The following is a 15,725-nucleotide window of genomic DNA, read 5'->3' as shown; positions in this document are numbered from 1 at the left end:
CTCTCTCTCTCTCTCTCTCTCTGCTGAAGTTTTATTTCTGTTCCTCTTACCCGTTCTGTTGTTCATGCCGCACGCCTGCTCCAGATTTGCTGCCATGATTTTTTTGGCGGACTTTCGCCCGTCGGCTCTCGGCCATCTTTGTTTTTCGTGCGCTGGTGAAGTGTGTGATAAACTTATCTGCACCGTTTTCTTTTGTCTCCGGTAAAGCACGAGGCCATCAGAGGACCGAGATCGGACCGAGATCATTTTTCGGCGGAATCATGCGGCGCGACCGGAGAAAATACATGGCGATAAGCGCGGGGTCAAATCTGATCAACGCTCTTTGTCCGTTGTTGTGTTTCTTTTCGCAGTTTATCGGTTTTATGGCCGGGGTGTGTAGTATAGATATCACAGTCATCTAATCTGTGTTCTTAGTGTGAGAATCTTTGTGTGTGTGTGTGTGTGTGTGTGTGTGTGGCAAGCCAATAAATAGCATTCTGAACAGACTAATGGAAAACTTCTGTTAGCTTCATACAGTGTGTGTATATATATAAAGACACATTTATTAGAATAAACAGTCCATTTTCTCATATCACGGAAGTCACGTCTGTAAAACACGTGTAAAGTCCAGCCACCATTGAACTCGAGGACGAGGGGATGATGCAGGCATCGACCGTGTCTTTCTAAATGAGGCAAGGAACTCAAAACCAAACAGAAGGTGTTTAACGGCTTGCTCGCTAGGGATAAAATTCATACGTTTCAAATCTATATCCCGAATTGATAGAATTCTGTAAAGCCGCTTCGGGACAACGTCCACTATTGAAAAGGCCATGTCTAGACGGATTTTTAGGCTTTAATGGGAACGCGAACAGTTCTAGTCCTTGGTCAGTGTGGTCAAGGACCTTACAGCTTTTGAGAGGATCTCAGATCAGTCTAGATGCTACGTAAATGACCTTTAGTAAATATCCCTGATGAAGGAGACCGAGTAAAGACGAAACCGTGTAAAGACGCAACGCCCGACCTCTCCCAAACCTTAACGTATTCATTTTAATACGAGTTGGCCTATCGTGTACCTTCAAGCATTGTGCATTAAGGTACGTTCTACCACGGCGCTGCTGAGTTCTGGATTGTGATTGGTCAGAAGGTGTTGATTAATCCTCTACAGTAACAGTAACGCCACTTCACCAGACCGACCCTGCCACTGATTCTTTTCCTAGGACAGCACAACGGCGCCTTCCATATGCAGTAACACTACCAACAGGTGTGTCCTTTAGACTCAGTAAACATCTGGGCACCTCGACGTGTCTTTCTACGTTTCTTATCCGCTAGAGAGGCAGAAACATACGAGCGCGCAATAGCATCTTCAGTTCTTCAGTTCTACACTGCGCTTTAACGTGTTAAAGGACAAATAAAATGTGTCCCCGTGGGACTAAACACATTATCTTTGGCTGTAGTAGATCGGTTTGTGTGTGTGTGTGTGTGTAGGATATGTGTTGTTTGCCCAGCAGACAACTTATACAAGATGAAGAAATTCATTGCTAAAGTTAGCAAACATGGTGGCGGGTCTCACCGGGGACGGTTTTTATAAAAAGCTCTCCTTTTGGTGTGTGTGTGTGTGTGTGTGTGTGTGTGCGCGTATCCAAAGTCAATTTTGAAATGCACCCTGCATTTTGTTTGTTTCTCTTGTGTTTCTCAGTGTATCGAGGAGATTGATCGAGTGTGGTGTGCTCAGGAACCTGCCAAGTCCTCTTTAATTACTGCATAATTAGCTGCATTTACTTCAACCCTCTTGGTGATTCTTGTAGAAATTGGATTTACACAGTCCTGCTTTCCCCTCCACCACAAAACCGGAGTCGAAAATCCACAAAGTGGAAAGTTTTGTAACCCGCAGGGTGCGAAGACGGAACGGTTCATGTCATAGCCTTTCAGGTCAATTTTCCGTTTTTCTGGAGCCTTTTGCTCTGAAGATATTCCTAGAACTGCAGTAATTATCCCATCATGGAATGTGGGGGGAGTGCGGAAAAAAACGACAAGGGAAATCAGGAGCCAGGCTATACTTATATATATATATATATATATATATAGACTTAAATACATCAAGGTTCTCGCTCAAGTCTGGCGAGTGCTTTCATACAGTACGAGCCCCTCACAGTTCAGCTGAGCGTTAAGAAGGATCCCAAATCCTGTCTGTATTTCAAAGGAAAGGTTAATTGAAGCAATGACTCGGATCACCGGCGCATGCAGAGCACCACGCAATTTATCAGTGGCTGGAGAGAAACTTTTCATTTTTGCAGCTTAAGTTGAAGTTGAAGATTATCGTCTGTATACGCAAACATGAGGAGCCGTGACGTACAACGTACAACAATAACAATGCTGAAATGATTAGAACATGGACCAACGTCCATTACAGGGACACACACACACACACACACACATTCCAGGAGTGCACATAGATATATGTGAGGATTTGGTGTTCGCTCCAGCACACAAACGAGCCGGCAGTGCCCGTAGCGTTGTTAGCACTTGTGACGATTTGCGCCGTGTGAAATCCTCCGAGGTTCTCACCGTTGTTCCCGGAGCTGTTTTACACGGGTATTAATTGACACGTGCGAGAATGAGAAAGTCAGTTAGCAGTGTCTTCAGCGTACTCTGAGGTGCTCCTGCGTATTCGGTACGACTGATTTCTCTCTCTCTCTCTCTCGGTCTTTCTCTCTGCAGCGTGTGAGCTGATGACGCAGGGTATCCTGGCGCTGGTGACGTCGACCGGATGCGCCTCGGCGAGCGCCCTGCAGTCCCTCACTGACGCCATGCACATCCCGCACCTGTACATACAGCGCAGCGACGACGGCTCGCCTCGCACCGCCTGCCCGCTGAAGCCGAGCGCCGACGGAGGACGCTACACGCTGGCCGCCCGGCCTCCTGTGCGCCTCAGTGACGTCATGCTCGCACTCGTCGACGAGCTCCGCTGGCGCAAGTTCCTCGTCTTCTACGACAGCGACTACGGTAAGAGCGTCACGTCTTTTTCGCTGGTTGAACCGAGACAATGTTCACACTCGCGTCGGATTCGCGATTCCTTTTGGTTAAAAGGTGTTGATTTGTTTTCTAGAACGCCAGAAGATTCAGAAAATACATCAACACCTCCTGCCCAATCAGAATCGATCGTTTGATAAATTGCTTGGGTGTTGCATTATGCGATAAAGACTTGTTGTGGATTGTTACTGAAGCAGGCCACAGTGTACACGTAGATACCGGCCTGCTCATTCGTTAGCAAATGACTCGTCAATGTCTATTCATGAAAATCCAGCCTTAGGATGGAAACCTCCTGGAATTTCTGAACTTTTCCTCAAGCTGTTGATTTGACTGTTCAGAGCAGCATCAGCGTAACACTGTGTGCTCTCTGCTCATCATTTCTCATCCCATATTTCCCAGAAAGCTCGTTTGTTGTTCCTTGTCTGTTAATAAAACGGAAAACGGTTTAGCACGGCTGCTTTTCATGGACGCCGCACTCATCTATAGCTTTAGAAACCTGGTAGCACATAATCTTACGGTTTTATAAGATCCTTAGGAACTTGAACACGTTGGCTGATGTAGATGGTATCTACATTTCCTGCTGATGGCCACGACTAAAAGAGTCAGTCCAGACTTCTCTATCGCTGGTCACAGATATAATCTCTCCAGTGGGTCCAGGGTCTGCCGCAGGGTCTCCATCCAGTGGTGACATGCCTGGTTCAGTATCCAGGAGGAGTCTTTATAAGCTGCCCACGGGTCCTCAGCTGGTTCCTCTTGATTTGGAGGAGCGGTAGCTGTACTCCGAGGTTCTCCCAGATTGTCCAGCTCCTCATTCTGTCCTGGAGAACATGGCCTGTGCTTGAAACATAATTCTAGCTCCACAGCTTAGAAAAACAATGTTGGGAATGTTGAGCTAGCTGGTTAACTATGGTGAAACATGCTATAAAGACTGGCTAACTAGGGCAAAGTTGTGAGTTGGTGATGGGTATCTAGTGACCTTGGGGTCTCTTGGACCTCTTCTCGGGGTGAACCTAACTACACAACTAAAACCAATGCATAAGTGTTTAGAACTACTGTTCTCTCTCTGGAACAATGACACTATGTGTACTGCATATATTCATGTCTGTATTCAGATTTAAACCTGAAGTGGGTGTGGCCTAACCTTGAAATGTGGCCCAGATGAGAGTTCCTCGACCTCTGCTTGGAGTTTTTTTTTTTTTTTCTAATGAATCTAGTTGGTTCCATTTCTCAAAATATAAACAAATTTAGTATTCTAATTGAAACAACTGTGAGCCCGACCAGGCAGATACTAAAGACAGAAGGATGAACTCTAACCCGGGATAGTAAACCCATCCTCTGAAGGAATTCGGAATCATGCGTCTGTGCAACGTAAAAAAAGAAAAGAAAGGAGGTTCTGCACGTTGACCTGAGCTGCCCTGGATTCTGGCAGAAGTTGCATGTGGGTGGAAGACGTTGACACTGTTGTATCTGAAGAGCGCTGTTTACTCTGCGCTGGAGCAGCTAAGCTAAGAGCACTGTTTGGACAGAAGACTAATGAACGGTGTTCGGGTCATGTTTTTTTTTTTTTATTCTTTTAACCGTTTGAACACGATCAGCTGAGAAATAAGAAATTTGACCAGCCTGACTGAGAGAACATTTCCACCTGTAATGAAATGAAAACGCTTCCCGTGAAGGTACGAAGGTCATCGTTAAATAGAAGGGGAACTATTCATGTGGAGTGGGTGTTAGTATATATTTATGTATTTATTTAAATGGATCCAGAACCTTGGCAGATTGTCCACTTCTTCCAGCTGTGTGGCTCAATCTCGGTGTGCGCTGTTGTGTAATGTGTTTCTACATAGCATATTAGGAGACCTGATTATTTACTGATTTATTTATTTATCATACATGTTTCGACAGATGTTGACTTTTAAGCATCACGGATTTTTACCACACATCTTCCATATGAGCCAAACGGAAGCAATATTGCCATGCAAATTGTGTTTGTGTTTTCTGTTATTGTGCTTCGTACCATGGCTCTGTTTAATTCCGGAACCGGAAGGTGTTGATTCATTTTCCATAACAGCAGCTCTGATGGTGGAGCAGGTTTATAGTAATATGTTATCGTTTCTATAATAACAGCTCATTCGCAGGGACTCGTACAGCGGAGCCGCCACCTAAACGCGTTTTACAAATGTGTAATTGTTGATATTTCGTGAGATGTTTGATTATTTCATATTTATGGAACGAGTCTGCGGTGTTTGTTCATTGTTTATTTATAAAAGATATTTGTTTATCACTGCGGTATAAGAGGAATAAAAGCGGGACACTGAGCCGTATCGCATTACTTTGGACTGGGTTCCATCCATCCATTACATCCTACAGGGTCACGGGGAACCTGGAGCCTATCCCAGGGAGCATCGGGAACAAGGCGGGGTACACCCTGGACAGGGTGCCAATCCATGGCAGGGCACAATCACACGCACCCGTTCATACACTATGGACGCTCATACCATGCATGTCTTTGGGTTGGGGGAGGAAACCCCCGCAGCACGGGGAGAACATGCAAACTCCGCAAACGCCCAACACTGGAGGCGTGAGGCGAACGTGCTAACCGCTAAGCTATAAACAAATCCTCAGTTGCAACGTAGCTGTCTTTTATTTCTGTTATTTGTTCTCTTCATTGTTTGCATGTCAGACTATTTCAAATTAATTAAGCAGATTGTTCAGTTCACAGTCTGCTGTGATTATTGCATTTGAATTGACTTCAAGGTGATTAGCATGTATGAATTTCTGTAATTGGATTGCCTAAATTCAACATAGAGTTGCGGTTCAGCTTGGGGAAGAGCTAAATATGCATTGCAGTTACTCATGCTCATCAAGTCTTGGCATATTGATTTCTTAAATGCCAATTAGTCTGTGAAAATCCAAAGTGTCAGGATGGTTTTAGTGTGACTAAGAAGGCAATTACTCTATTTATACTGACAGTTTACTCATTTCTTGGACTGCTTTAGATCTTTTCCCCTCCGCGTTTCCTCCAGATGGTTGGAACGCTATATTCATTCTACTGTTCTAAAAGAGAAAATGTTTTTAAGATCCACAACCTAACCTCGATTACGGAGTAATCACTACTCCTGGACGAGTACCAGCGCTGACAACTGGGCTTTGGTGTGAGGCTGAAAGGAAACACATTTACAGGTCTGCACACACATCTCAGTTTATTTCACACCCCTGTTCAGGTTAAAACCAGGCACAACCATCGCTCTCAGTAAAAACACAGTGGCACTGTTCTGCTCGTTCCCTTCTGCCTGTTAGCTAATGGATAGTGCACATCACTCAATTGTGTGAGGCACAGCGGTGTGTGAGGTTTATACTGCAGTGCTGAATGACTCAGTGGAGACCGGCTCTCAGCGACAGAGTGTAAAGTGTTGGGTTCCATTAGGTGTTGACTGAACACACCGATTCTGTCGGATGCAGGTTGTATGGTGCTTATTAAAGACTCGGTTTGCTGCATGGTGAATCATTAGCTCCTATCTGATGTGGTTTGAAGCACTGGGTCCTTCCTTTTCTGGTGTTCTTTGACTAAAGCATTTGGTTCTGGTTAGATGTAGTTTGAAGTGTTGGGTTCGGATTAGTGCCTATTAAAGAACTTGGCTCTGTGTCGTGTAGTGAATCACTGGGTTCTGTTTAGTGCTGAGTGACGCGTCAGGTTCCGATTGGGCCAGGTAGAAGTATCGGGTTCTGCTTGGTGTGGACTGAAGCGCTGGGTTCTTCTCATTGTGGATTAGAGCAGTGAGTTTGTCGTGTCTGTTGTGGACTGATGCTTTTGGTTCTGATTGGTGTGGAACATCGCATTGGGTTCTGATCGATGTGGACTGAAGCGTTCGGCTTGTGTGCTCCGTCAATATGGAGATAATGTTTCTGAAATGCAGCCGGTTTTCGCTCACCCTGTGAATTTACGTCTGTTATACTGGCTGGGATCTATGTTCCCCTACTGGCCAGTGCTCACCAGACACAATAAGAATGATCAGACATGGTCACAGAGATTTAAAAAGCATGCCCAGACTCTCTAATAATTCTAATGAGCGATTTAACCATGAAGTCTGGATCTCCCGTCATTCCGTCAGCACATTAAAAGTGCCAGCAGAGAGGGAAAAACTTTGGGCCACTGCTAAAGCCCCATTAAGAATGCATACCATGCCACTACCCGTGCCCCTTTTGAGGTGTCTGATCGTGCTACGTTCCAACTCATTCCTGCATATAGATAGAGACTGAAAGGAGGTGAAGGCATGGACTACTGAAGCAATTGAAGAGCTTCTGCAATACCACAAACCAGGGCATGTTTAAATCCAACAACAAACCTTGTTTCACAGCTGTGCAAGAAAAATAGAAGAGGCTTTAAGGACAGGAGAGAAGGATGAATTCAAGAAGGCAAAACACAGGTTTGAGAAAAGTATCTGAATAGCCAAAGAGCTATACTCTGATAACCTGAATAGTTTCCTTCTCAGTCTATCAAACTATTAAAAGAATATCTCTTTGTACTGACCTCCATCTTCCAAACCAATTAAATGGCTTCTACTGCAGATTTGATAGACGGGCCATCTGTTTGTCATCCGTCAGGTTCCTAATCTGTCACCTACTCAGGTGCAATTTGCTGCAATTTGCCTGTAGAAGCAACAGATTTGTAGATGATGCAGTTAACACTTGAAGAATCTAGGCTCTCCAAACACATATGTTCAGGCTTCAGTTCCTCCGAGAGAAACTCATCACTTTGCATGTACCTCGTTCACTCAGCACTGGAGCACCACGAGACTGTGCCTCTCACCCCTCTTATATTCACTTTGCACAAATGACTGTGTTTCCAGTGATGCACCTGTGACCGTAGACTGAATCATTAGGTTCTGCTTGATGTGGACTGACTCATTACGTTCTTGTAGATATGAACAGAATCATTAGGTTCTGCTTGATGTGGACTGACTCATTAGGTTCTTTTAGATATGAACAGAATCATAAAGTTCTGCTTGATGTGGACTGAATCATTAGATTCTTCTTGATGTGGACTGAGTCATTAGATTCTTCTTGATGTGGACTGAATCATTCGATTCTTCTTGATGTGGACTGAATCTTTAGATTCTTCTTGATGTGGACTGAATCATTAGATTCTTCTTGATGATGACTGAATCATTAGATTCTTCTTGATGTTGACTGAATCATTAGATTCTTCTTGATGTGGACTGAATCATTAGATTCTTCTTGATGTGGACTGAGTCATTAGATTCTTCTTGATGTGGACTGAATCGTTCGATTCTTCTTGATGTGGACTGAATCATTAGATTCTTCTTGATGTGGACTGAATCATCAAGTTCTTCTTCTTTTATACGGAAGCATAGTGTCAGTTCTGAGTGAAGTTCTTCACGGTGTGTAGTGAAGTGTTCGGTTCTGCAGATGCAGAATGAAAAACACTTATTTTTTATTTAAAGTAAACACTATGGTTCCCTCCGTTATGATCTAAAGCACTGGGTTCTTTTACTGCGGAGTTTTTTGGGCCTAGCACGTTTTAATCCTGTAATTTGTGCTCTCAGTTTCAGTTCTGGAGTGTTCTCTTCATGTGAGCAGGAAGCACTTTATCGAGGACAGTAATAAAAGGGACGTTCAGAGGACAGGACAAAGGGGACATTTATTCAAATTAAGGCTTTTTGTAGGATTTTATTGGGAGCAGATGGCACCTGGGTCTGCCCGTCCATACACGGCCTCGCCTCGCACTGACAGCTGAGTGATTATGATTAAGGAGAGACCTTGGATTATTGCACAGCTTCCCATCTCTACCCTTCATCTCCTTTCCCATTTTTCCCTTTGTTCTGTCTGACTCTGTCTCCGTCTCCTTGCGTTCCTTTGAGAAGTACGGTCTATGACTTTCTCCACCACGTACATTCACATATTTTCCATCAAACTTTTCTCATACACTTTCTGTGTTTTTACAGAAATTGGATTCTCTATAGACCGCGTGGAGTTTCTTGCTGTGCCTCAAAGCACCATGGGGCAGGAAGTGTCAACTCTCTCAGCATTCTCTGGCTGCTAGCTGAAGCACAAAGTTGCTCTTTTCTGTTCTACACATCATCACCTCTAAATGAAAAAAAAACAAAACAAAACAAAGGAAACTTCAGTAGCAATCAGATCTGACCTGAGCTGCCCACTGGTATGCAAAGTTGCCAGATATTCTTTTTACTGTCACGTCTAGTACTACTGAAGCGCTGAGGCACTGAGGGATTTTTTCTGGTGAGAAAATGTTTTTTTTAGACGTAGAAAAAAAAGCCAGCCCACAAGGTTGAATTATGGAAACGATGCTGAAAAAACCCAGCTTATTTTGGATTAGTGTTGTTTCTTAGATGTTACAGAAATAAGCACATTTTAATACAATTCAAAACATGAACTTCTGATACAGGTTAGCACCGCCCATTCTCTCCACAGCAGGTTAACCACACCCACTAATTGAAAGTCATTAGTTAAGGGGTGTGTATACCGTCCTCATGTTTTTTCTTTGAATCTTGTTGGGTGCGACTTCACATTAAAGGTGGAAAAAGATCTGACATGATTTTATCTTCAATTTGAACAGGGGTGTGTAAACTTTTATCCCACACCCGCAGCACACGCTCAATATTACAGTTATTTAGAATGACCTAAAGCCCATGCACTCATGCGTGGTGTTCTCCGTCTGCTGGATGAACGGGAAGTGCGGGATGTTTTTGCCCTGGGTGAGGTCTTTATGAAGCGATGATGGCAGGCTCCGCTGTATACTCTCTTTAGTGAAATACACACACACTTCTTTTAAATGGTCTTCTGTGATGCTCTCGTAGAGTCGGGTTTAAAAGTCCGTGTCTTCAGACTTGAGGCAGGACGTTCAAGGTTGCTTCTGAGCTCTGAATACTGATGCGGGGTGTGATTTCAGTATTAAATCCTCACTGCGCGTTAACTCATATACCGTTGTTTAGAAATTCATACCTCATGGATTACATCATCAATAATTCATGTCCGGGTGACTGAAAGCGGTCACATACCAGAGCTGGTGTAAAAATGAAACTAGTGTCCCCATAGTTTTGTCCAGGAAGGTGTAATTCGGTACAGGTTTATTAATGAGTGCAATAACGTGTAGTCGTGAGGTTACGTGTCAGCCGCAGGAGCTACAAGGATGAGATTCTCTGCCTCATTATGAATGAATTACTGAAGCAGATGTAGTATTCGCTTGCTTCAGGTTGTTTGTGTTGGCGGTGAATTCCACAGCAAATAGTCTGTAGAAAGGTTTTCATGGTAATAAGTCACTAAGACTTGACTTCCATCAGGTAGAGAAGTGCTGGGCTCTTCATAAACGTCCACAAAGCAGAAATAGCGCGGCGCCGTAAATAAGAAAGGTTACGAATGGTAGCACCACCCGTCATGCTAACCCTAACCGACAGCTGCAAAAGGAAAAAAACGCCCCCCCCCCCCCCCCCACCCCAAAAAAAAACACAAAACAAAACAAAAAAAACCCTCATTATATTTGTAATGGTTTTTAATGATTATAATGGGAATTGTACTGGTTTTAATGGAAACTGTAACAGTCCCTGTGGGTCTCTCCTGGTAATTTGTTGCCTTCTATGTTTAGTGGATTCCATTAAGGATCAATAATGGTTTTAATGCTTAGCTGCTGGTTTGTACTGGTATTTGTAGTGGAAACCATTAGAATTCCTCTAATGGTTTCTATCGTTTGTTTGTTTTGCATCAGAGACCTATAAATGTGAAGTTATGGGCTAGCAAGTGTGCTATGCGTACGTCAGAAACCAGTCAAGCTAGCTCGCGGAATTTGAACATGAAACCACACTTGTTCGTTTGTCTCCCATTTTCGTGTCAGACGGGAAACAGGGACTAAAGTCGTAAGCGAGGAACTGAAGAACTGCCGTGAAGGATCGCTCCGAGGAACCGTTTCCAGCCGATCGTTTGGATTGCGCCGTCGTACCTCGTTTGCACGGGTGAGAAACGATGAACGGGTGGAAATCGAATGCTCGCCTGTCACTCTGTTGTGAATGTAGGATAATAAGGTGTACTGTAGAGGCGCTGGAGGGAACCTGAGAAGCTTGAAGAACTGCTCTGAGCGGTGTGTATTATGAGAATGACACTCAAAATGCTTCAAAGCCTGCCTATGATACACGCTTCAACTTCTCCTGCCTCTGACTCGAGCTCTACAGCGCTGCTTTGATCGTCTGCTTTGTGTTCGGAGTGAAGGTGTGTGGAAATCAGCTTGCTGATGTGGATCCCTGCTATATCCCGCTGTTTGTGCCTGCACGGTTTAATATCTCTGTGCTTTTTTTATCCGCACAGCGTGTTTAAGCAGCTTGAGTAATTGGGATGTAGTTGGGAAGAGGAAGGAATCCATCGCTCCCACCAGACGTTAAGTGACTCCCTTTATACCTCAGTTTTTGTTTAGATCATGATATAATGAAGATGAAGATGATCCTTCATGCTGCTTCTTCTTCTGGAAAGCTGCTTGATTCCTGTGATTTATCTACCTGGGGTTAAAGACGTGTTTTTCCGTAGACGTTCTGAAACGTCGTGCGGTGTGATTCAGCCTGATGTGAAGCGTGAAGCTCTTCATCCTCAAAGCGGACTCATTTCTTAAATTAAAGAAATAAACGTCTTCTCGCAAAACATCACCGATTCTTTTTTTCAGCAGCGAATGAGCTACTACTAGAGAATGAATATGGATGAGAATTTTGGCCAATCAGATTAGAGAATTCATCAGTAGTAGATATAATGCTATAATAGATAATCGCAGCAGAACGGGACTCTGTGTGGTTCTCAGAGGGTTCCTCTGGCGCGGTGAATCCTGTGGATTCACGGCTGATTAAGTATTCATCAGGCTTGGGAGTGATATTGTGTGGACACCTGCAGCTCTAATATTTGTCTCGTTTTTAGTACCTCTGTGTTCTCCTTTGATGTTTTCTCTCATTATGTCTCCGAGCTGGCCGGTGAGAAAGAGCAGGAAGTTGAATCAGGGCTGCACTGCAAAAATAAATAAAAACACCAAATCTTAGCAAGGGGAAATAGCGTGCATCCAGTGCACCAACTAGAAGATGATTAAACCTATTTTCAGACGTCCGAGCTTTGAAGTAGTCTCATTCTATTGGCGGGTCGTTATGTTTATTTTCTTACGCGTTTACGTCTAGACAGGAGCCGATACAAACGAGTAAAAGCATCTCAAAGCAGGTCCAATCATCGTATATCTGATCGAAATCATAAATTTGTCAATATATCGTCACTTGCGAAGAGATCTACAGTAAGCATCCAGAAAGATCTCACAGTGTTCTGAACCGTGTGTTTCATCTCTTCTGAGCCTGAGGATTTTAGTCAACGTCTCTAATGATAATCTCACGTCTAGCTCATCAAACATTAAGTGCAAGGATGGGACACTTGTCATCGCAGCGGTGGATTTAAGCAGCTAACGCTTCAAATGAACGTCTCTGTTCGAGTGTAAACGATAATGAACGTCAGCTTGACCTTGATATGGAGATCTGCTTGAGCAGGGATGTCCCAGTGAACCACGCCGTATCTAGAGTATCGTTCTACTACTGCAGATCTTTTATACTTTTATTGCACTGTTTTTCTCGGTCTCGGTTCCCTCCACTTCAAAACACCGGCAAAATCCAACAGACTCTGAGATTCAGACGAGGAATCCTTACAAAGCAATCCTACAGGACTGCACAGCCCCGCTGGAAGAACAGAGCTCATCTTCAAGACATCTGAGCAGTAGCATTTAATAAAAACTTTCAGCTGTCTGATGCCAGACGCCAGCAGACGCCCGCTGACGTGTTACTCAGTGGGATTATAATTGTACAGCAATTCTCGGCATCAGCGACGGTGCATTTGGAGCCTGTTACAGGTGCGGGCAGGTGGAATCTTAATTCATCTGATCTTAGATCCAGATGAGCGCTCGGTCAGTTTAGACTTCAAAACCACCGGCGCGTTTTCTCTACAGGCCTCCGTCGGCTTAATCCGATTCCTTCAACCAATCGAAATCTCGAATGAAAAGCGCGATCCAATCAAATACACACATTACGGCACGCGCCCCCGTTAAACGCCGAGGCGGAGAAAAATCACTATCCCCATCTGACTGTGAAGCATGCTGGCGGTAGCGTTAGTAGAGTCGCGTCTCGGTCGCGTCTCACTCCATCGTTATGGGCTATTGTGCGGAAGATTCCGTTTCGCATCCCTTTTCTGCTACGGTTTTGTGTAGAACAATGTAAATACACCAGATATATCAGTGTGTCTGGAAAGAAAATAACGCTTACTCCGAACCTCGCTTCTCCTCGCTATTTTCCGTCTTTAAGCCCGACGCCAGATGTTCCCAGAGGATTTCGGGACGTTACAGTGTTCATTACGTTCGTGCTCGGCGGCCCGACCGAAATGAAAAGAAAGCAGAAGACTTCTTTTCCCCGCTCTCGCAGTGCTCGGTCTGTGTCTGATTTATTCTTTTTTTTACCCGGATGAGATGTAAACAGATGGCGGGCAGCGTTCCTCCTGAGGGAGAGGTGCTTTTATGAGAATTCTTCTGCATTTCTAATGTTGTTTTGGGTTCCATAATGATTCGTATGATCACTTTCAAGCCATGAGCACCTTGCCACGCTGACGGCGCAGCTAACCGTTGGCCTGTTGCTATATGTTGGCTGGGAGAGGAAGCTCTCACAGGTTCACAGGCTTCCAGCACATAAATCTTCATCAGTCCCTTTCGCATGGCATGAATTGCTGCGCTGGGTTTTTGGTCCTGCTCCAGCAGTTAGAGGAAACTGGCTATGCACCAAGAAGCCATAGGTTTGATCCCAGCTGATAACATCTCCCCTCAAGCATGGCACTTATCCCCGAATCCACCACGGTTTGCTCGCTTAATCACATCTGCTAAAACAAATATATGCCAGCTTACTGGAGCTCAGCAGATCGTGTGCAGATGGTTCCTAACCCCGAGAACCCTTTTTCTTTTCCATATTCTCTACTACCAGGCTTCGAACATGCTCTTACACCAGGCAGCCTTCCATGCCATATGCTATGTTGTTTAATCAGGACTACTCCTTAATCAGGACATTTTGTTATTTAGTACTGAAATCTTCAGAACGTACAAAGAAAACGTTTTTTTCTGAATCAAACCTAATGTAGATAAGTGTGTTATTTTTGGGTTTGTGGACTGGGTGACCGTTATATTTCATTATAAACCGTCTTCTGATCGGCTTCTTATTTCTGTGGGCCTTTTAAAAACGTCAATACGATGCATTCCGTTTATTATTTTTTTTTTAAATCCAGAATGAAATGAGATATTAGGTATTTGTTCCCCTTTACCAGATTAGTCACGCTCTCCGGAAGTGCTCGGTACGACGAGAAAAGGCTGAATCCGGCCTCGATGATGTGTTCCCGTGTTACGAAACCGGGGCTGATGATTGGGTGCAGAAACAGCAGCGAGTATCTGTTCGAGGGGTTAAAACTGTGGCGAAGTGGAGATTTTTCCGAGCTGCCGCACAATGAGGGATGTGCGTGTTTAGGTGTCGGAGCCTCACAGAGCCACTCGTGAGAGAGTGATCGGGCGAGTGCTGGGATCGGGATGGACACGGCCTCTGAAGACTTTATTAAAAAAAAAAGAAGTCTAATGAAAGGCTGAGTGTGTGTGAGTGCAGTTACGGCCGGATGGGATGTCCACGTCCCCGTGCTAATGGCTCCTCCTGAGGCTCTGGTCTCGGGCCCTAACTGTGAGACAAATCAAACCTGTGAAAGCTTTTTATTTTGGTCTCGGTCTCCGACAGCCCTGTTTATTAGCAGCTCCGTGCTCTTTTTCACACCCTTTTTGCTTTCAGGGCTCTTCCCGACGTGGACGTGTCGTCTTTACGGCCGTAAATAAGACTGGATTGTTACCGCGGCAGTCGAGCTCAAACTTTCATTATTGTTTATAAACCCGTGGCCACTTTTTAATACTTAATGCTTTCAAAATGACAGACTTAATGATTTTCCCGTGGGTTTGTGGTCTCAGTAGTCCACAGCGCTCAGGTTTATCAGGGTGCTTTGCAGATGTCGAGGCTTCGTCTTGGTCTCGGAGACGGAAACGTCACTCGTATTTCAGAATCTCTGTTAAACCAGGTTTCTCAGGATCTCCATCAACACTGTCGCGATCATTTATTATGAAATGAAAACCTCGCACCACAGTGCTGTTGAATTCTGCATTCTGATTGGTCAGTCAGTTGGCACAGACGCGGTTGTTATAGGTGTAGTTATGTAATGAATAAAACGCTGTTATTGGAAAATAATCAATCAGCAGTGAGTTACCGTCGTCACAGGAAGTTGATTAGTTTCCTATCACAGCACATCTTGAAGTCTTTTATTCGTCTCACACCGAAGCAGTTAATGACCGAATTTTAAAAACATTTGTAATCGTTCACCTGTATCTAAACTTTATGGAAGGAGTCTCCAGCGTCAGCGCTTTTTAACAGTCAGACCAGACATTTAGGGTTACAGGAAGAGAGGTTCGTTTCTAGGTTTTGGAGGAGGAAATAGTTGATCCATACTTGTAAAATATTAAATACAGATGTGGTTGTCAGTATTTATGGTTTCTATCTGAATCTGCACTAGTTTTACTTCTCAGCTGTGTTTGTATTCTATCAGATAATGTGTGATTATATACACGGAATAAGTCTATTACACGGTCTAATCTCAATCTGATTTGGTTGAAA

General features: G+C 44.2%; 1 protein-coding gene across 2 annotated transcripts in view; it reads left to right on the top strand.

The window, feature by feature from the left end:
- grid1b (glutamate receptor, ionotropic, delta 1b) overlaps positions 1-15,725 on the top strand; it is a 212,382-nt gene that overhangs the window by 83,365 nt on the left and 113,292 nt on the right. For both annotated transcript variants that reach the window (XM_017484484.3, XM_017484483.3), the window contains exon 3: positions 2,698-2,982. In XM_017484484.3, coding sequence (XP_017339973.1) covers positions 2,698-2,982 — 285 coding nt within the window. The remainder of the gene's footprint in view (positions 1-2,697; positions 2,983-15,725) is intronic.

This window comes from Ictalurus punctatus, chromosome 13 (assembly GCF_001660625.3).
Source record: "Ictalurus punctatus breed USDA103 chromosome 13, Coco_2.0, whole genome shotgun sequence".
NCBI lineage: Eukaryota > Metazoa > Chordata > Actinopteri > Siluriformes > Ictaluridae > Ictalurus > Ictalurus punctatus.
Note: the sequence above shows the minus strand (reverse complement) of the source record. Positions and strands in the feature narration are given on the sequence as shown.